This window comes from Centroberyx gerrardi, chromosome 6, assembly GCF_048128805.1.
Source record: "Centroberyx gerrardi isolate f3 chromosome 6, fCenGer3.hap1.cur.20231027, whole genome shotgun sequence".
In the NCBI taxonomy this organism is placed as follows: Eukaryota; Metazoa; Chordata; class Actinopteri; order Beryciformes; family Berycidae; genus Centroberyx; species Centroberyx gerrardi.
The window spans coordinates 10,750,142-10,772,355 of record NC_136002.1 but is presented as its reverse complement, the minus strand read 5'-3'; the positions used below and the strand labels follow the sequence as shown (position 1 = coordinate 10,772,355).

Below are 22,214 nucleotides of genomic sequence, written 5' to 3'. Positions count from 1 at the left end.
AGAGGAAGCTGAAAGTTGCATCTAACTGTTTGCTGGAAGTGGGGCCTGAACGTGAATATGCAAATTTATAGTGCAAAGCCTGTCCTGTGTCAAACTCCACTGAACAGGGAGTCAACCGATTAAAAACAGCAAGTGTTAGTGTTTTCTCTCTCTCTTTTTTTTTATTCATAGTTTATCATTTTCAAACAAAGTAATCACATACAACTCAAAAAAACAAACAAACAAAAACTTAACAGGAGGGGTCAGCATAATACTTCCTCAATTACAACATTGGCAAACATTCATAAGTTTACATAACTGAGTACAGCAGGACAATCCAGAAATTATCTAATTCTCTCCCAAAGTCCATGTTTATAATATCCAAATAGTCATCCAACCACTTATATACTGTAAATGTATTTAGGTTAAGCCTTTTCCAATTCCGGAGTATCATTTGTTTAGCTGCCAGCAAACCTAATGAAATTAAATAAAACAATGCTTGGAAAGTATGTGGTCTGGTTCCTGACAGCAGGAAGGAAGTTGTGAACACTTTTTAACCCCAACCACTTAGTCTATATGTGCAGGAATGTCTACAGTAGTCTACAGTAGTGTGTAAGAGGTTTAGGTCAAAAACCAACCAATGAAATCAACCACAATTCTTTTCTTGTGTGTTTTTTGTTTCTCATTCATTCACTATCTTCACTCATTTATCCCCACTCAGGGTCAAAGAAACCTAGAGCCTATCCAAGCATGCACTCACATTCATACCGAGAGTCTCCAACCCACCTAATCTGCATATCAGTAGACTGTGTTCTATTCTATTCTATTCCTATAGCCTAATTGCAACAGTGAAGCTACTGGATTCTGTTACTGCTACATCTTCATGTTGGTTTAGCATTTATGAATTTTCATTAACATTTTAGGCATTTAACTGATGCCTTTAGTCAGAGTGACTTCCAATGTGTGCAACAGTAGTATAAGCTTGACTTCCTGCGTCACCAAAAACAAGAAGTGCTAAGGTCAGGGTCTTTAGTCCCCATACAACACTCCTATGACGACAGAACGATCACGCTGCCAAGCTCCCCGAACAAATCTGATGCCACATTTTAAAAGGTCATTTAAAATGGCCTACAGCGAAACTCTGAGCAGAGAGAGTGTTCTGAACACATCCGCTGGCACACAATATTTTCTCCCTGCATGATGACAATGAGATCAGACTGGCTGATAGAGTTTAAGGATAGACTGTGGATCGGCTACATTCTCTTCACTCTCTGCAAACGACACTTTATGAAAAGTCAGACCAAGTTCCCACGATATTGTTGCTTCAATTGTAGACAGTAAGCAAGGATGCTATCACAGTGTTAGCAAACTGCATTTGCCATAGCCCCTCCTCATCCACAGGTAATTTAGCTATCTTAGAAAACAAGTAACAAAAAAATATATATGCTCAGCTAAACTGTTTTGACCATAACTTCTGTGACTACGACACCAGATGAGTTTGATAAAATACTGTAAGTGTAGAGAAGAGGGAGGAGTAGAGAGAAATAGAGGTGGAGAAGTGCTAATGAGGAGTAGGGAAGACAGAGTTGGAAGAGAAAGGGGTAAGAAGTCCTAATGAAAAGAAGGACAGAGAGGGAGATGGAGGTGAAAGAAGACATGTCAAAAGGAAAGGAAGGAGAGGAGACAGCATAGTAGGGGCAGCCCCCAGAAGAAGGGGGGTGGCAGATACTTACTAATGTTTAAAATCTAGACTAAAACAATGTACATAATTAGTGTTACAGCTTAGGTATTACACATTAAAGACACATTTCCAGGTGTCAAGTGAATAATTTCAATGAGGTTGTCAACAATCACTTGTTTGTGTTTTGTTTTGTTTTTGCCTAAATAAACAGTGATTTATGATGTAAACATGCACGTGCAAAAGTTACAGCCCATGACATGAAAATCTCACTGACGTCAGCTGGCCTAACCCTGGTAGTAGTAGGAGATGAAATACGATAAGAACTAGGTCTGTTATACTTCCCTCTCCTCATTTGGGGAAGCCAAACTGATTCATGTCATTTTCGAAGACGATGCAGCACCGGTTGCTGAACTGCGCAGCCGCGAAATCCAGAAATCCCCGGAAGAGAACGTCACTTCCTGGTTCTGCATCTGACGTGTCTAAACAGTTTTGCTCTGTTAGTGGTTGCTACTCGTGGGGAATTTGTAATCTATTGAAATATATCGGGTAAGATTTCATCTTTGAAGAGTAGCCAGGGCACTTCAAACATTTACAGGACCATTCATTTACTGCGGATGTTCCGTTTCACCCTGATTTCATCCGTGTTTGTTTTGATTTCCCCCTGTGTTATCTCGTGTAGATACGTGGTGGCAAGATGCTAGATTTCTTCACCATCTTCAGCAAGGGGGGGATAGTGTTGTGGTGTTTTCAGGGAGCCGGGGTGACTGAATCCTTCACCGGGCCTGTCAACGCGTTGATCCGCTCCGTGATCCTCCAGGTGAGCCGAAATGACAGCTCAAAACCCTGTGACAGTTTGCCGTGTGTGTGTTTTTCCAAGTGTCAGTATGGGAGCTTGGGCAGCTAATGCTAACGCTAGCTAACGTTAGCTGATTGCGTAATATACTAAACAAGGGGTTTCTGAAGTGCGAATAGGTTAAAGAATCATCGTAGGAGTTGTAAACTCAATGTTATTATGGTCTGGACTACAGGGACTTAACCCTCACTGGTAGGAAGGCATGGAAAGCTAGAGACCTAACGTTAACTACAGCAATGGCGTTTGCTTCCAGCTGCCTTTGACATGAATAACGTATTTGTGATATTTCAGGAACGAAGTGGAAACAGCTCATATACCCATGAGGCCCTGAGTCTTAAATACAAGCTGGATAATGAGTTTGAGTTGGTTTTTGTGGTAAGTCTCCCAATCACACACAAAATGAATTGATATCAAACAATGTTGAGAGGTGGACTGCAAATCTCCTGTGGTCAACATTCATGTGTTAACAAGCAGGCTATTCATTTGTCCTTAAAAGTCAATGACCATCACTTCCCTCTCTTCATTTTTCTTTGTCTCTGTCCAGGTGGGTTTTCAAAAGATCTTGACGCTGACGTATGTGGACAAGTTCATAGATGACGTTCAGCTTCATTTCAGGGATCGCTATAAGAATGAGCTGGAGCACAAGGGGGCCTTGAAGCTGCTCAACAACAACTTTGAATTTGAGGTTGACTTCAAGATGCTTCTTAGGTAAAGATAGCACAATCAGCAACAGGTTGATAACACAAAGGTACAAACTGTTTGTTGAAATCACCCTCATGAGGGTGATCTCTGCAAACTGTAACAAAGGACTTCAGCAGTAATATTGTTTTGTATCTGTATGTGAAATGATGGTTCAAATGCTGTGCTTTGCTTTTTGATTATACCAACACATGGTGTTGTTGTTAATGTAAACACAAAATGTTTATATATATATATATATATATATATATATATGTATATATATATATATATTTAATTTCCATTAGGAGGTTATTTTCTAGTTACTAGAGACAAGGGTGTCAATATTATTGCCAGAATTGTCTTTTTATTATTCTCAGTGGTTCTTAAATGTATCAAAAATCAGACTACTGAACCTGCTGATGCTAACATATGCTAAATGTTTTCAACAAGAGAGGCGGAGGAGAGCAGCAAAGCTCGAGGCCCCATTTCTATGCGGACTTTTACCGAGTCCCAGAAATCCCAAAAAACTGTGAAGTCGATGATCGAGACGAAGGGTGGGGACAAAGCCAAGGAACAGGGAGGCAAGAAGAATAAGAATGCCAAAAAAGAGGGTAAGTGTGGCTGTTAGACATGGAATGGTTTCACTTTTTTAGATTAGTAAACACAGTTCTGAACTGACCTACTTATTGTATGTGACATCATTTTAAATAACTGGTGAGAAACTCACTCTGTAGCCAATGTAACAGTATTTCAATCTCAGCCCTGTGTTTTAGATCAAATCCTAATCTTGCAGGCTTGTTTAGAAAATGAAGATGTTATCGTGGTGATTGATATTTTGATATTTTATATTTTGATATTTGATATTCCTATCTTTTTTTTTTCTCCCAGCTCCTGCAGCTGAGCCTATCAAAGGGGATCAAGGCAAGGCCTCATCGGCCAGCCAGAAGACGGTTGAGAATGGTAACCAGGGCTTGACACAAGACAAGATCATGCAGAAGAAGAGAGAAGAATTCTTCCGCAAGCGCATGGCGGTACCTGTTGAGAAACCCAGGTGAGGGAACACATATTCATACACAGAGTCAAACAAAACGTTAATTAAAGGTTGTTTATCCATTTACATTTCCAGTTATTTAGCTGACTTTCTTATCTAGAGTGACTTAGAACGAGTAGGCAGATAGCAATTTGTGTCTTGTTGACAGACACTCAAACATGTGACCTTTCCGTCACGGGACAGTGGCCCTAAGTATTTGAGTGCAAACTTGACACCTTTCGGTGATTATAGGCCGTTTTGATCCCCAAATTTACACGCGAATCGTGTAAATTTGATGTGGAATAATTGGAGGATCTGTTTCAAAATGACGTGTTATATCATCATCTTTAGGAACTGGGTGACCAAATTTGTTGAATTTGTAGTGACATTTACTCGACTTAAAGAGTTTTGCCTTAAAGGATAAGGCTGATGTTTTTTAATGCATTGCTTACCGTCAACAAATCCTATGAAAATAACAAAATCAACAATGCGTTTGCTCTACTCCCGTTACTTTCTGACTTCCCACGTAACGTTTTTAGCCGTCAACCCGGAAGTCATTGGCTCCAATTGTAAGCTAAAAACCTTGAAATACAGCTCACAAAGACATAGTTTCAATTTAAAAATTGTTAACTGTTACCACGAAAAGTCAGACTGTTGTAGTTATTACCAAATCAAATTCAAATGGGAACAAATTCATTATGCCGGGGACTATTTTCGGTGCTACGGAACTACTTTCCTGAGATCGGAAAGTGTTTACAGCCGGCTTATTAAGTTGTTTGAGGAAAAAGTCGTCTGGCCCGGTGCATCGTGATGATGAAATATGCTGCCCAGAGCAACGGCATGGCTCTTTGACGTGTTTTTAAGCCTTTTTTTTTTATACAATGGAGTTCTATGGCTGCTGGGACGTGGCTTCATTGGGCATCGGCTACATGGACGAGACTTGTTGGCAAAACAAAATCATTGCTGATTTTGTTATTTTCATAGGATTTGTTGACGGTAAGCAATGCATTAAAAAACACCAGCCTTATCCTTTAATTTTCATTTTACAACAGCTAAGAGGTGTAAGTGGAGTGAAACATGGCCTCCAATGCATTATTGCTTAATCCTAATATTCTTCCATCTTAGTCACAGTAAGTCCCCGAAGCCTCAGAAGCCCAAGGAGAAGCAGAGGCGTGTTTGGGACATGGCTGGTAGCAGCACCAAGGACCTGGACTACAGCCAGAGAAATGGAAACGGTTCCCATGATGCTGGCGACCAGAGCCAGGACGCACAAATTGACTCGGTACGCACCTGTTTAAAAAAATATGTGTATCAATATCAACCTCTTCTGTGCTCTTAAAAGCATGACCACTGTGTATCCCGCTGCATGTCTTGTTTTCATCATAGCTACATAGATGTCGGTATTAATCACATCAACACTGTTAAAATAAAGGTCTCGATCACATGGGTGTGTTTCAGGGGATGCAGCTAAGCTCCATGAAGGGAGACCTGCTGTCTGTGGATTATGAGTCCAGTGAGGAAGAGGAGGTGGAGGAGGAGGAGGAGGAGGAAGAGGAGAGGGTGGTGATCAATGAAACAAGCAAAAAACTGTAAGATCCTTTGCATTTTATTTTTGGATTATTGTTTTATGGTGTAATATTTACATATCTGTGCTGTTTTTTTTCATCCAAATATTTTGCATTATGCCTCAACTGTAAGTAGCACTGTAATAATCACACAGCTCTATTCATTTATTCTGATTCTTCTCAGCCCCAAAAAGGGTGGTGGTTTTGGGGGCATGTTTGGGATGCTGAAGGGCCTGGTGGGCTCCAAGAGCCTGTCTCAGGAGGACATGGAGCCAGTGCTGGACAAGATGAGGGACCACCTCATCGGTACGGCATCACATCTCTTTCTTTCTCTCACTGTCTGAATTTTCTGCATCGGTTTATTATAGATTGTTTCCTTTTTTCAGTTTCCTCTTGTGTGTGTGTGTTATTGTCTTGCAGCTAAGAATGTAGCAGCCGAGATTGCCTCCCAGCTCTGTGACTCTATAGCCAAAAAACTGGAGGGCAAAGTCATGGGCACATTCACCAGTAAGTAACTTTTAACATCTATGGAACTTACCCACAAAAAAACAAATGAAAGCAGTTCCCTCCCCTTGGTTTTACATACACAGGATCTGATGTAAAACATCCCTCGTGTCATAAACCTGCATGAACTTAGAAACCTCGCTGAGATGTTCAAGGCAAAGAGGATCAGTGTTGCAAAGTCCAGTGCACATGTTGCATTACAGATAGTTCACTGAATTAGGCCCCCAACGTCTCCTAGAGGCTCACCAGTAAATTCATGCTGGGAGCACTAATTATTCGCTCATCACATTGCTGTCATCAGCCTCCCTATATACATCAGCAGCTTTGCCATCAACATCTATATCAATAACATCAAAACCAACAATGTCAATATCAATAGCAACAACAAACCAAGTTGGGCCTCAAAATGTCTGGAGTCTGTATCAATCTGGCATACTGTTGAAGTATATATGCAGAGTTTGGGAATTATAGATAGTGTAGCGATGTTGTAACATCAGCCTAAGTGTAGTCGCTGTGTATTGGAAGTGTAATATTGGTGAGTATAGTGTGGTCAGTGCTGAGGGGGTGCTTCAACAGAATTTACTGTTGAGCATCCTGGATGTTTTGTGGCGGGAGGGGACTAATTCAGAGGAGTATCTGTGATGGGGAGGTGTCCACATGATAACCCCAATGGGATACCGGCATTCACCCACTCTCATTTCCTCTGACATCCAAGCCAGATTTCTACATAGGCTCTCACCCTTGTTTAAAAGCACAAGGGATAGTTGCATCAGATCCTTTGTATTCGTAAATGCACATGATAATGACTCATGATGCTGGGAATTACAGCCTTTCTCCTCTCTGACGTGTGTGTGTGTGTGTGTGTGTGTGTGTGTGTGTGTGTGTGTGTGTGTGTGTGTGTGTGTGTGTGTGTGTGTGTGTGTGTGTGTAGCTGTGGCCTCAACGGTAAAGCTGGCCCTGCAAGATTCGCTGGTGCAGATCCTGCAGCCCAAGCGTCGGGTGGATATCCTGAGAGATGTGCTGGAGGCGCGCAGCCAGCGACGGCCTTTTGTCATCACATTTTGCGGTGTCAATGGAGTGGGCAAGTCCACCAACCTGGCCAAGGTGAGATCTACTACAGCTACTTGGCTCCAGAACAGTGTTTAGTCTCAGTACATCATTGACTTGTTTTATTGGACTGTTGAAGTAGCTGGCAAAGAATACTGCCATGCCCCCGCCCCCTGCCGTTTGCTAATAATTCTAATCATTTGGCACCAGTGTGAAAAAATCAGTGTGCGACAGGATGAAGCCCCTGAAATAATAATCAGCATCAATGTGCAGTTTCCTGTCAATTCCCTCCTGTCTATGCTTGATTGCCTGTGGTTTGCTAATGCTACTGTTTTGCCCACGCAGGCAACCAAAACCAGTTTCTCTTTTTTGTGACTTTTTTAAAGAGACTGTGGTCCTGTACAGCTCAATTGCTAGAGCACACCACTAACACCAGCCAGAGTTAGGGGGGAGTTTCCAACTGGGGATACCAACGCTAAAATTCACGCACTGTGAGGCGCTGGGAAAAAAGCGTCCACCAAATGACATGTTTGTTCATTAACAATTTAAAGTTATGTGTTCAAAGATTGAACCTATATCGAGCCAGTGCACCTACATAGCTTTTAAAGAAGGTTGTGTCACCTAGTTCATCAATCGGCTTAGATTTTGTCAGTCATAACCTCCTAACCTTAAAATGTGGCCACTAGTGAAGTGACGTGACGGATTTCATACTAGAACACTATGTAACTATTATTTAGGAAGCAGTTGCTGCTTGATATTAATTGCTCAATATTTCAAAAATACAACTTATCTAATCAAACATGTTCCTATTTTGTATGCAAAGGTCTTAAGATAACTAATAACTCTAGGGTTAGACTAATATATCGAGTGGCCAGTCCACTTTACGTGATGGATATGATACAGTTTGCTTGTTTACATATTTATTGTATATTGATCAATACTACACTGGTTGTATATGGAAAGCCCTTAACCTGAATTGATTCTAAGGTGACATTTTGATTGGCTTCTACACAAGTGTACATATACATATTTTTTTGGCATGAAAATAGACAAATTTAAAGATTTAATACATACATAATATATTGGCTCTCAGCAGTTTCAATCCAAAAATATTAGTATCATGTTGCCCTTCAAAAACTCCTATCAGTCAAAAACGAATTACTATAATAGTAAGTTTTCCTTTTATGGCAGCTGTCATTTTTATAGGGGTAGCTGTCAAACATTTCAATTGGTGGGTATCTCAATTTGGAAAGCACCTCTTCAAATATACAACATGGAGAGGTTGTTATGTTTCCTGTTCATTCTTTTCAGACATTTGTCCTCTCAACATGTCTGTGTGAACACCCCCCCCCCCACCCCCCTTCTCTTTGTCCAGATCTCCTTCTGGCTGATAGAGAATGGTTTCACTGTGCTGATCGCAGCCTGTGACACGTTCCGCGCCGGGGCAGTGGAGCAGCTTCGGACTCACCAGCGGCGCCTGAACTCCCTGCACCCTCCGGAGGAGCACGGGGGGCGGCCGGTGGTCCAGCTCTATGAGAAGGGCTACGGGAAGGACGCCGCTGGAATTGCTATGGAGGCCATTGCCTATGGTAAAATAGCTGCATCCTTGATAACTGATCGTTAATTGATGGAATCTGTAGTGAACATCAAGTCTTATGGCCAGAATTAAATGGCATGTGTCTGTGTGTGCATGAAACTGTTGATATGTGCTAATAGGTTTACGTTTCTTCCCTCCAGCCCGCAATCAGGCCTTCGACGTGGTGCTGGTGGACACTGCAGGGCGTATGCAGGACAACGCCCCCCTGATGACAGCGCTGGCCAAGCTCATCGCTGTCAACATGCCTGACCTGGTGCTGTTTGTCGGGGAGGCTCTGGTGGGCAATGAGGCTGTTGACCAGCTGGTAAGACTCCCGACAAATTCTGGTCGCCTGCTCAGACACAGCATGCACTGAGAGGAAATGTCGTACATAAAAATACCATTCATTTTTATAATTATATGGCCAGCTGGTAAGACATAAGCATAAAGGCCTGGAAAGCAAAGGCTGGATCACCTTTGGTCTTTAGCCTAAACTTTGGGCTTTATACACAGAGTAGAGGCTCATGTTGAGAATAAGTCATGAAACAATGTGGCAACATAGAAGGAATTTGCTGTAGGATACCATGGATTTGTATTTATTTCTCAAACTGTCCAGCTGAGGTCAGTGTTGCTCCACCTTGGCCTTATCTGTTGAATCAGCTGTCTCGTTTCACATGCTAAAGCCGTCAACATGTTTGTACAGATGCCTGGTTTTGCACTTCCACAGCAGTTTCTAACCAGTGAGGTAGAAAGATGGCGCTGGGCGAGCGGCCGCCTGTCACAGCAGCTCCTGACATCCTCCCCTCTTTCCCCCTGGGATGAATAAAGTATCTTTCTATTTCTTATGTCCTCAGGTAAAGTTCAATCAGGCTCTGGCGGACCACTCCATGTCCGACAAGCCTCGCCTCATTGATGGAATTGTTCTCACCAAGTTTGACACTATCGATGACAAGGTATTACTACACTCTTTCTCTTGAAATTCACTGTCAAAACTGTCTGATTTTTATCATGTGCTGTTGCAGTTATGCTTATAGCAACAGGAAAATGCTACACTAACTGTAAAGTTACACTAAAGGAAGTTGCATGCAGTTAATGATTTTGTCTGTGACTGTTTTATGACTTTGTTGGTTAATGTTCATGGTTTGCTCTCTTGACACATGAGTACGTTGCATTTGGAAAGCTGATAGCACCCGTGTGTCTCCCTCCCTCCTCCACAGGTTGGCGCTGCCATCTCCATGACCTACATCACAGGCCAGCCCATCGTGTTTGTGGGCACAGGGCAAACCTACAACGACCTGCGCAGCCTCAACGCCCGCGCCGTGGTCAGCGCCCTGATGAAGGCTTGAGTGGCTGCATGTTCTGTTGCTTATTCATCCTCGCGACAAAACCAACCAACCTTTGCCACGCCGCTACGAGATGTTCCAGCCCCGCTAACATGCGTTTCTCATCCTCCTATCCCGCCCCCTCCACTTTGCATCAAACGAACTCAAGATGACCGAGAGAAAATTGCGCTATAAAGCCAGAGGAGCCTCCGTTTGCATCATTTCTAAACTTTTGGGCCAAATTGAAAAGTACCTCAGTTGTGCTTAAGCTTTGCAAAAATGACTCTCATGAAGTCACATACAAATGACATTTTACCTGACTTCTAGCCAATGGACCTAGGATATAAATGTCATCAATTTACTGGTTTACACAGTAACGAATTCTCTACCTGGCATTTTGTCAGTCAGTTTTCCCCCCTTCATGTAAATGAGGTCAGGTTAGAAAGGCTTGCTGGATGTGACAATTCAGCAGCTGCCTGTTCCTGAGGAAAGCTTAGTGACCATAGTGCCTATCTGTCTCCTGTCTCCCCAGTTAACTTGTCACTGCATGGGTGGTCATCCATCAGTTCAGGTCAGAAACTACTACTCCTAATCTAGAGGATCAGTCTGAATAACTAATTGTTAGAATTTCTAATATATAATAAGTCAAAACTGTTGGCCAGAGAGCAGGTGTCAATGTGTCAGCACTTGACAAGTCAGTAGGTAATGCACTCCCCTTGTTAGTAGAACAGTAAAGGGAAACAGTGCTTCACCTCCTCACCCTCCCTTGTTAAATCTGAAAAATGTCCATGCTGCCTGTGAGTCATGTGGAGGAAGTAAATAACCGTGTCATTCTTATCAAGGCTGATCCTCTATGAAATGGGACAGTTCACCTAGGTCTCCTGAACCCAGCACCAACTGTGGTACTCCAGCTCTGGGTGGAGTGTTCTATGAAAGTCATCTCCTAGATCTCCTCCCTTCCTAACACTCAATTAACACAAATTTTCTTTAGAAAATGGAGACTTTGATCCCTCAATTTATAGTCGAGGAAAAGTGAAAAGATATTTTGTAAATTTATTTTTTAGTTCTTACAAGTCGTCCACGGATTTCAAAAGGCTACACTTTCTATATGTGGTCAGTTGAAGTTCTATGGACCTGTTATTTATGTTTTTTCCCCTTTTTGATTTACTCTCCATTTGTAAGAGGACAGATAAGTCTTAAATATCTCCAGCCCCCTTTAATTTGTGGTAGTGCAATAAGAGAGAATCAAGAGTTATACAGAAGATTTGTGCTAATTTATGAGAATGTAAACATTTCTAAATAAAGCTGCTATATGCTACGACAGCTTGTAAAGTGGAACTTGTTTTGTCATACGTTGTGTAAAGGCACATGGTCAGATTCTTTATCAGAGGGCATGCACACATAACAGGACACATGGGATACCAAAGGCTTTATTTTGAAAATAGCACTTATAAATACTAAAAGATGTCAGAAAACACATGCAAGTATTAAAAATACAAAAAGGCTTACAAAGAACAGTTTAAAACTTTTCTATTTATCTCAGCACGGGAGTGGCAAAGTGATTGCTACTGGCAGGGTGCCGCTCGTCTATGGAATTCTGCTCTGCTGAACTTTCATTTGAGAACATTATACCATGCACTTACGTGTAACCATCCATGACTACAATTACTTCCACCCACCCCACCACACCCACACCCAGTAGTGTGCAAATCAGAATTCCTGGTTTCAGGTTCAGCATAAGAGAGAACCCTATTGTACATTCCAAACATATCAACACAGACTATTTTCAGTTAAGAGTGCGTAACGTACATCAGTTTGCACCTAGAGTTTAGAGTCTTAAAAAGGGGCTTGGTCAAGGTGATGTAAGTTTGTTGAGGTGCATTTATGCTTATTGCATATCCAAAGCCAAGAGACCTATCACTGCAGCACAGTCAAGTTCTGTCAATAGACTTTCATCCAGCGTGGGATTCATTTTATCAAATGAAGCTGAGGTGGGAAAATTCCATATGATTCACTTCTGCACCCCTTTATACATACGTACATCTCCGTTATTTTCTACTGCCCTCTGTTTTGGAAACATTTACATACAGTACAATGGGGGTTATGATGTTGGGCAGCGTTGTTGACAGTTCAGTGACACCTTTCCTTTCCCTTTTCAACAAGAACTAATACAAGAAACAAAACAGAACATATGCAAAAAAATGACAACAGCATATAGGTCTCCTCTGGCCCATAATTTTCCTGGATTCCTAAGTCCAATGAATGAAATCAGACCCGAGTAGTACTGGGAGCAGACTGATCTCTACTGATGGAGCTGTGGAGGAAAATGACTGATACTGATCCCGACTGTGTGCCTGTCAAGAATGATAGTCTGGGGCAAAAAGAGAAGGAAGGGACTTGTGAACAGGTGAGAAACAAGGAGCATCAGCTGAAACTTTGCCACTTGACTGCCACACATGCAAAACTGTTAAGTCAGTTCTTTTGATAATGAAAATCAGGAACGTAGACTTGGATTTTCTATCTCTACAAGCATGCAGGGAGGAGAATACAGTCTAATGACAGGGCTTTATTTATGTGTAATTCTGGAAATGCTTCTTGCAAATGGCCGCTGCCTGATGCCAAAGAGAAGCATTCGGTCCTAACCTTGAAGGAGGCTTTTCTGTGTGTTAAAGCCATTCTGCTGTTCCTCCCCATTTTGTGAGGGAGACCCTGTGGGGAATAAAAACATCTCTTAATCAAATGTAGACAACTCACAGACCAGGGTCAAATAAATAATAATCCTTATTGTTCGCTTTAACCTACTTGGAGCACCAGATGAATCGGGTAAAGCGTATTCGACAATTAATGCCAGGATAAGTTGTCAAGCAGAAAAACATTCTAAATTCACTTTCAAATAGTCAAAACTTTCCTACGCTTATTGTATTGTCCAATTTGGCAAACCACACCCAACTGGTGCTCCAACCAGGTTAAAATAAATGCTAAGAAGTATTTGCGAACACTATCTGACTCTCGGTCTCTTAACTCATCAAGAATGCAGGAGAACCTGCTGTATGAACAGCAAGAGCAACCAAGTATTCAGTGCCCCAGTGTATCAGTTAACAGAGAAGGAAAACTTACTCCAAATGTTGAATTGTGAAGCAAAGGAAAAAAGATTCAGTCTAATACTACTATCAGTCTGACATGGAATCTAAAACTTTAACGCACAACATTCCCTCTACTACACATACAGGCACACTGAAATGAACCTCCTTACCCCAGCCATTGGTAGACACGTCGCGGTTGCAGATCTCATTGGCCAGCCTCTCGAAGTACTCGGGCAGGTCGGCATACTCGTCTCCATAGGAGATGACCTTGATGCCCTTGTCCAGCATGTTGTCGCGCAGCTTCTTGAACTCGCCCACGTCTTCGCGCCGCACCAGCATGAAGTGCTCCAGGTCCGACTTGTGTTTGACCGCCTCTAGGAACAGAGCCTGGAAGGTCGTGTCGTCCACCGTGCGCCCGCAGCCCAGGAACACAAATGACTTTGTCTCGTACAGCTTCTGGATCTCACGCTGTTGAAACCAGCAGGAAGATCTATTATTACATTTTACCCATGCTATCGTTTCAAGTGAACCAAAGTGCAGGGACAGAGAGGCCAGTGGGAAAAGGCAAATAGGCAGCCATTTCCAAGAGCTGCAACCTGTACCATAAAAGCTCATTTTAAGCCTATGCAGTTAGGACCAATGCGTGAAACCTGTTATCTGATTTACAATTTAAAAATTAAGCTGACACTATTATCCAGAGTAACTTACAATGAGTGCAACAGTAGAATAGCCATACATTTCTAGATAAGCAACATCACAAACAACCAACAGTGAGGAGTGTAAGGTTTATAGTTAAAGTGCCCCAACAATTTCGATGCTCACCATAACCTCAGTGTTCCTCAGTACATTCTGGTAGCCAGCAGGGTGCAGTACAATGCCACTGGGGTTGGTGTAAACACCGTGGATGTGCAGAACACTTAGCCTCCGCTTCTCCTGAGCCCACTCCAATACCTGGAGACACACACACACACACACACACACACACGCACACATACTTAACAGTCCATTGCACTCAATCCTGTTCTGGCTGGGCAGGGAGTAAAATCACTTTGAACAGCAGTGAGAGGATATTAGCCCTGATGGAGACGAGGCATAAATACCAAGACTGAGAGGCAAAGTGACAGGTCTCTGAGAAAACTCAGGCAGATTCACGCAAAATTATGTTGTATAAAAAAAAGAATAAAACCCTTACAGTAACTAGGACCTAGAGCTCATGATAAGGCTGTTGAGATTTAATGGGGAGGATGGTAGGAAGTGGAACAAACCTGTGTTTACAATCAGCACTAGGGAAAATACATACTTCTTGTTCAGCCCAGTCTTTAACCAAAAGCAAATATTGTTCAATCTATAAAATTTGACCACAGCTGAGTGATGGCTAGAACTTTAACCTTTGCAAACTTGCTCCACCTGTCAGAGACAAAAGGCTCTTTCAGGTCAAAGCATTAGCTTTTCTCTCCAAACATGGTCATGGAATGAATTCAACTAAAAGCCAATGTGACGTATGTAACTCTGAGAGAAGAGTAAGTTAGCCCTAACATACAGCACTTGCTTTAGTGACCTTTGTACTCACTTGAAAAAGCTGACTGGTTCAATTATGGCAGGAAAGCTCAATCAATCCCAAAAAAGAATCTATTTCAAGCACTGTTTACCTTCTTTTCGTCTGTGAGGTCCAGGGACTCCAGCTTGGTGCCCTGGTGAGCTGCGTAGATCTCCAGCAGGTTGTCGAAGTTAGTAGTGAGGACCAGTGCACCGCTCTCCATTAGCTGCAGCACTGAGCGCAGTAGGTGCTTCCCAGCATGCTCCATCTTGCACTCCAAATCGTCAAACACCTCGTACAGACAGTCCTTGAAGAATGTGGACCGCACGTTGCCTGTTCTCTGTAAAACACAACAAAATGCAGAGAAAATTTGCTATTTTAAGCAGATTTTGTGCCATATCAGCTATTTTACATATACTACATGTGAAAAATTGTAAATTGTGTCAACTTTTCTCTGCATTGAATTATTTCTACAGCACACTAGACCTTACAAGGACAACAGGACTTCATATACAGTGCAACGACACACTATGGACAGAAGGCCATACCCACTATACCCATGTATACGTTCAAAATCAAACAATCTTCAGCTAAGCGCCTTTGAGCAGCATGGAATACAGTATGGTTACAGCTATAGAAGGAAGTATAGTGAACCACCAGTAGTAGTGTGCCATGAGGAAGTTCAACTCATGCAATAAAATGTAATAAATTCTAACCATCAGGAAACCTATATTCCTGAGGCTGAAAAGTGTCATCGCTTGTAAGAACTTCAACCCTCTCACAATAGAAATAATGTGCCAACTGTCCCAAAATCTGTTTCGACAGGTCAGACTTGGGGATTTACAATGTTCAAGATCTCAAAACCGCACCATAAATAAATAAATCAGTGTGTATTGACTGAGAACCATTTATTTAAATTAGCTGTGGGGGAACTAAGTGAGAGGGGAAGTATGGCATGTTCCCCATATTACCATCTTGCTTACAATGGAATGACATCCCGTTAATTCTCCCATACACATCATGTGTTGACAGTGTATGACAGTTACCATTTTTTGTTAATAACATGAAAAAGAATCACTTTTCTGGAATACATGGCCGTATCTAATATCTAATACGTGGCTATTTGCCATTTGATGTTTACTATTATCCAAAATATTTTACAGTACCATGAGTACACTTTTCGCATGGGTGGCCCCAGTGGGAATTAAACTGGCCCTGACCCTGGTGCCATTTCCAAATTAACAACAAAAGGCATTTAACTTGTTTGAACATAAGCAGAATTATTAGCCTCAGGGGCAGTTCGATAGACTGTAGAATGTTTTACCCCGACTGTGATGTCAGGTACACTACACAACAACAACACCACAACTAGCAGCCTTTTAATGGGATTGCACTCCTGAGTAGACCTTTTTACTAATCATACCACGTGCCTTGGGCCTGTGTGCCTGGTGTCTTAGAATAAGAGTGTTCATCTGAGCCAAGTCTGAGTCAGAGTTGAATGTCAGCATTTCCTTCATTTTCACTCAGCAGCAGGGTGACATGGGGACGAGTAAATTACAATACATGTAATTTAGCAGAGTTTCCTTCAAAAACAGAAAGAAATGCAGTCCTAATATTTAGAATGAATGTTTTTATCATAATAAAGTATCCAAAGAAAAACATTTTTGGCACTGGAACGGCAACCTGTGCTAAAACCGGGACTACGCAGAGACGGACGTGGACCCAAAACTAAAAATGAACCATTGCTGCAGAAAATTACAGAGAACACTCCGAGTGTGAATGGTCACATGACCCAAGCAGTGCTCTTATTCTTAGAAGCTTTAGGGTATATACTGTAGGCTTGTCCCTTGTTGCAAACTATAATCAGAGTCTTAGCCACAGAATTTAAGTACTAACATGATACAGTGGCTATATCCATCCCTGCTGCCATCTTAAGTGCCGTTCCATTACTCTGACAACTCCAGTGAAGTTTCTGAGATCGACCCATCAAGGGCCGATGGAGCAGGTCGACAACTATGTAGATTTCAGGAGCGCTTCTTCTCCAGAATACACTGTAATCATTTGTCATTTCAAGTGCACAAACTAACATGGTGGAACACACAATACATAAGTGTAAGTAAACAAACAACGTTAAGAGACTTTCATCTTATTTCTGAATTAACTCATCTATGATATTGTATTACTTATTACTATGTAATTGTTAATACCATTAACTGCTATCAATTATTAGGTCTGCTTCAGGGACAGTATGTTCCATTTGAAATACTCCGCTCCCCTCTCACACCCTGCTCCCTGCTCTGCAAGTGGCCACTTGTGTGACACATGGTGCTACATATCACCAAGTACCGAGGGGAAGCTGAGGAGGGCCTGTTAAAATGAGTAATGAAATGGGGCCTATATCTCTAAGGGTTTTACAATCCCACTTGGCTCCTCCACTACCAAGAGCAGAAGGCTAACTGTTCACGTGCAAGGTGAGCCTGTTGGCTGTGGACAACACCTAGGTCTGCTGGCAGGACACCTGAGAGGCTGCTAACAGATTATGGGCTGTGTCTACAAGGGTGAAATCTCACACTTAGCTGGCAGAGTCTGTTGAAAAAGAGGAAGAGACAGGACGAGACAGACCGCTATGAATAGCAGAGAGGAGTGCAGGGCTGTGGTGACCGAGGTGAGCTTAGCCCAGGGAAACACTCCGCTGGCCTCCAGAGATTACAGCTCTAATGGGCTAAACAGCAGGAGTCCTTTCCACAGGAAGGAGCTCATTATCCACATCTAGCATCTACAGCACCCATCCTGCTTGCCAGGTCCTTTGACTGTCTCAGGACTTATGTAATAACCAAATGTGATGCAGGGACACTACTGTGGCTTCCAAATCCTCATCTTGCAACTAATAGGGATGACTTTTCATAAATTCATCTGACCATAGTTTTTGCTAGCCCTGGTTTGCCCTACTATGGAGAAAATGCTACCAGTTAGTACCAAACGGATATATTGGTGCACCAAAATTATCAGCAGATACTGGCATTTCACAGATCTACTGCTGCTGAGAAATGCCTATAATGCAGTGATACAATTACCACAAAGCTTGATTTTCGCTTATGGTTAATATCACATTTACAATAGACTTCTGAAAAATATATATATATATATATTTTGGAATGTTAGCTTAAATAACAATCCACTTTAGTATACCATGTGGTCTGTCTAAATTACACTTTGAGACAAATTTGACGGATAATTTCAATATACCAGATCATCACCAAAAAGATACATTTACACTTATCATTTGCCAGGTGCTGAGCTTTATGTCCACACAATAGAACTATGCCTAAATCATGACGTGTTCTCCATGACCCCCTGGAAAAAAAATTTCATTTCTTATGCCGTCTGAGCAGTTGAACTAGTCAGCCGAGTTGCAATTAGCCTAGTTTTTGCCAAGGTCAAAAAAGTGAGAGGATTTGCGACAAAAACATCGAGATTACCCTCATTACCTGACATTATGTGCCTACAGACCATCCTAATCCACAGGTAATTCACATACTTAATACACCATTCCATATAAGTGGGTTAAACTCTCACAGCCTACTGTTACTGGGATTAACTGGACTGAGGGCAGGTCTCAAACTCCCTATAAGCCTCAGTCTTCTTGGGGTATTTTGTGAACAGGCCATGTTAGGTGTGTTTCTGGATGCTAGATTTTGATCAGCTTCTCACAAGTGATGCAACGGTAATTAACGCTGTCCGTGGATAAGTAACTCAATCCTACGCTTAAGAGGCATGTTGACTTGAACTCTATGCCTTGGTGGAATTCCGTGATTCACACTTCAGGCTACAGTAAATCAACATTAAGGTCTAGTGTGAACATGTGAGCTGCAGTGCAAGGGGAGAAAAATGTTTGCAGACAGGTATGTGGATGGGTAGTCTCCTGATTCTCATGTCTTCTCTCGTAAGTTATGCAGGCTGTGTGTTATCCAGTCTGAATGGAAAATCTGGGCTGGGGGCTTCTGGTTCGCATTATCCTACACTTACAAAACTTGTTTTTTTTCCACAGCACGTTGAAGCCTGCGCTATCTGTAGCCAACAGCAGTGGGCTGGAGTCTGCGTGATTGTGGATTGAAATAAACACGATGGATAAAGCCATAAAAGCGCTGTTTGTTCCCTTTGTGACAACAGGCTGACAAGCTGAAACAAGGCATGTTTTAGCAATGTCAAAGGTGCGATGAGACATGACTAACACAGGAGGCAAACTGTATTAAGGCTCACATCTGCCAGTCCTGCTCCAGACCAGCCCAGCATGAAGAGAACTGAGTTATATGGAAATACGACAATGTTTTTAACTGTTTAATTTCCCATTCCTCATAACCCATTGGTTTGTTGATTTACAGTAGGAAGTTGATGGAAATGTATACCCTACTGGGCAGGTGGTGAGTCAGGGGTTCCCTCAATTGCATTAAGCCAGAGGCCTCATATTTGAGGTCCAGTTAGCTTTATTTCCACTTCTGCTTTTGCAAACACAGGGATTTAATGAGGGTTTTGTGACATGGATGCTATTATTGACATCAAATGATGTTAACAAGACAAATTACACACTAACTAATAGGAAAATTTACAAGCTAGCACTGCCTCACTGAAGCATAGTTTGGAGACAATCCCCAACATGTTACTGTCTTACCATATTAGGCTGCTGTTTGACTGAAACATCCCAGTGCCCAGACAACTACTCCATAATCTATATTATGCACTCTGGATAGTAATCACCAGCAAACAGCTTAACCTTTTAAAACTTCCACTCTGGGTAAGAGTGTCTGTTATATGCCTAAAACATATGTCAGCTTATCTGTGTTGGGTGAGAGAAGACGCCACCCAACAAAAATATATCTGAGATGGTGATAAGTAGCTTAGTTGTGTTGACCCAAAGAACAAAGCTCTGAAGTCAACTGAAGTCACCCAATGAGCAGCTCATCAGATCATATTTGATTCATACATCAAAAAAAAAAAAAAACAACTCACACCACACCGGTCCTGACATTTCAGCAAATGACTTTATAAATGTGGCTAGTGATAGATATAAGGCATAAAGGCACTGATGTATTTATAGAGGAAGAAAGATTCCAGGTGGAGGCAATCAGTCACAACAGCCAATGAGGAAGAGCAAGGCATGACTGTGCAAAATCTTTCTAAAATCTAAACAAAATAGGAGAAACTGAAGATCCAGCCTGCTCATTGTGTGTGTGCACCTGATACCACATCAATTGACCTCAGAGCTTATCTGTGTTGACTTTCCTAAAAACATGCCTCATTAGCTATAGGCCACGTCCACTTCTTTTAATGAGATAAGAGCTAAGATGTCTTATCTCAATCCACGAGAGTTGAAACAAACTGTCCCTGGCTGAAAAAAGTGAGCAGTGAGCTGGCAGTCTCTCGGCCAGCTTGCTGCTCATGTGTTTGTGTATGTGCAGGAGGCCGGTGTGGAGCAGAAAGGAAAGGAAGGGGAAGGAAGCAGTCTTACCGGGGAGAGTTTCTGAATGAGGTCATGGGCCACATGCACCAAATTCTTATCCTCCTGCAAGTGTTTCTGGAACCGCCGGCTCTCTTCCTCCTCTAGTAGGTCAAAGTCATTGGCTGCATCGAGCAAGGCCTGGATAAGGCCCTTCCAGGAGCGGAGAGCAGGGACCTGGGGGGCCACTGCAGAGCTTACCCCCGTGCCGATCACCAGGACCAGCTCGGGGGCGCGCTTAGTCTTCAGGCTGGGCAGCAGTTTCCTTTGGGGCAGGCAGAGATTGAGTGATGATGGTTCCATTGATGGTGCTTCCCAAATCCTTCCGACAGCATGAAGGTTAAACAAAGCATTTTCAAGCAGGCTAGCATGCAGTGTGAAGTTCAAACCCACCTTTATTTGGGTGGTGAAGATGTAAGACTGGCAACATTTAGAAACTCAAGAAAACAAAGATTTTAATCAGTCTTGTTGACAAAATTGGTGCATGAGTTATGGGCAGAGACTGCAGCTGGCTCCAAAACCGCACCTGAGCTTACCTGGGCTTTTTGGCATTTGAGTCCACATCCTGAGAATCAGCTGCAGGTCGCTTCTCAGTTTTCACTGCTACAACAGAGGCCATTCAGCTCCTATAACAGAAACATGATCAACCACATGCTAACTGTGAAAGGTTTGGCATAGTATGGTCATAGATGCCTACTTAAGCAAACAAAGGGCAGCACAATATAACCAACTTTGGCTATTATAAGTAGTAATAACACATATAGGTTGGTTGATTGTCATTTGTGCAGTTTCTCCATCAGTAAGTCATCTTGGGATCACCTCAGCAACAAAACAATAAAATGATAATGCCTGGCTGATCAAAGACCATTCAGCACCATGACAAAATGACTGGCATGGGCACATCCACGTGGCCCTCTGCTTCTGTCAACATCGTTTTACAAAGAGGAAATAATTTATGAATATTTCCATAAGCCCTGGCAACACACCTTGCCTGAGGACATATGTCATGACGTGCTTATTTGAACAAAATAACCCATTGTTCCATGGAACAGTGGGAGGCTGATTGAATCACAGGAATAACGTTAAATATCACATATACTGCCCAGCTAAATAGGGCTGAAGTCAATGCCTCGCCGGTCTGACAGCAAACCATTTACAGAAAGTTAGTTAACTGAGTGAGTTTCCTTGAGAAAAAATAGAAAATCGCGGAGACAACTCAACTTCAAAGTTGGACAAGAATAAACATTTCACAGAACAAATCACTACAGCTAACGCTAAGTTAACTATACCATGAAAAGTTACACGTATACTTACACTGATACGCGTCCAATGTGTACTTCTGTCCGTTAAGCTAGATAGCCTGGCTAACTAAGTTGTATTACGGTGCTCAAGTCAAAGTTAGCTTTTTGTTAGCGTTAATGCTAACCCAAGGATAAGCTAACGTTGGCTAGATAAGTTGGTTCGCTACTGCATCCCCAGCGAATAACGGACAGACATAACGTTAACGTTAGCTATTTATCTCCAACGTTGTTAAAAGCCGGTACTTGCTTTTGTTTTACTTGTCATACTGAACGTGGCTAGCTATCTGTTTTGTTAACAAATCTATTCAGTTCTCAGTTGATTTCCCCTGTGTACACACACTACACAGGCTGTCGACTCTCACCCGGCTACTATTCTAAACATTGCGTGTGTGTTCTAAGTGTTGCGAAGCTATTCAAGTCACCGCCTGCGATGATGTGTGCTGCTCAGTCCCAGTCAGACAGGCTTATGCTGCGTTCAAGTGCTGTACGAAATATCACAGCTATTAGCGAACGACTGGGAAGATCACATTTTTATGATTCCGAGATATTGCGTTTAGGGGG

The 22,214-nt window shown here is 42.3% G+C and overlaps 2 protein-coding genes across 3 annotated transcripts; one reads left to right on the top strand and one right to left on the bottom strand.

The window, feature by feature from the left end:
• The first annotated feature begins 2,104 nt into the window (after positions 1 to 2,104).
• On the top strand, positions 2,105 to 11,557 carry srpra (SRP receptor subunit alpha). Its single transcript, XM_071909617.2, has 15 exons — positions 2,105 to 2,206; positions 2,340 to 2,477; positions 2,805 to 2,888; positions 3,058 to 3,221; positions 3,645 to 3,805; positions 4,083 to 4,245; positions 5,350 to 5,506; positions 5,683 to 5,813; positions 5,974 to 6,095; positions 6,210 to 6,296; positions 7,225 to 7,397; positions 8,716 to 8,929; positions 9,078 to 9,241; positions 9,771 to 9,869; positions 10,134 to 11,557. Exons 2-15 carry the CDS (start codon positions 2,355 to 2,357, stop codon positions 10,260 to 10,262), a joined length of 1,971 nt encoding a protein of 656 aa, XP_071765718.2. The 5' UTR covers positions 2,105 to 2,206; positions 2,340 to 2,354; the 3' UTR covers positions 10,263 to 11,557.
• Positions 11,558 to 11,652: 95 nt separating this feature from the next.
• fam118b (family with sequence similarity 118 member B) lies at positions 11,653 to 22,075 on the bottom strand. 2 transcript variants are annotated; one of them, XM_071909615.2, is made up of 8 exons: positions 21,667 to 22,075; positions 20,889 to 20,978; positions 20,365 to 20,674; positions 14,971 to 15,198; positions 14,144 to 14,272; positions 13,492 to 13,789; positions 12,882 to 12,947; positions 11,653 to 12,609 (listed from the first exon to the last, which is right to left on the bottom strand). In XM_071909615.2, the coding sequence occupies exons 2-8, from the start codon at positions 20,969 to 20,971 to the stop codon at positions 12,596 to 12,598; spliced, it is 1,128 nt and encodes a 375-aa protein (XP_071765716.1). In that variant the 5' UTR covers positions 20,972 to 20,978; positions 21,667 to 22,075; the 3' UTR covers positions 11,653 to 12,595. The 2 variants fall into 2 exon arrangements, with proteins under 2 accessions (XP_071765716.1, XP_071765717.1); XM_071909616.2 differs by having other exon boundaries at positions 20,365 to 20,617.
• Between the last annotated feature and the right edge of the window lie 139 nt (positions 22,076 to 22,214).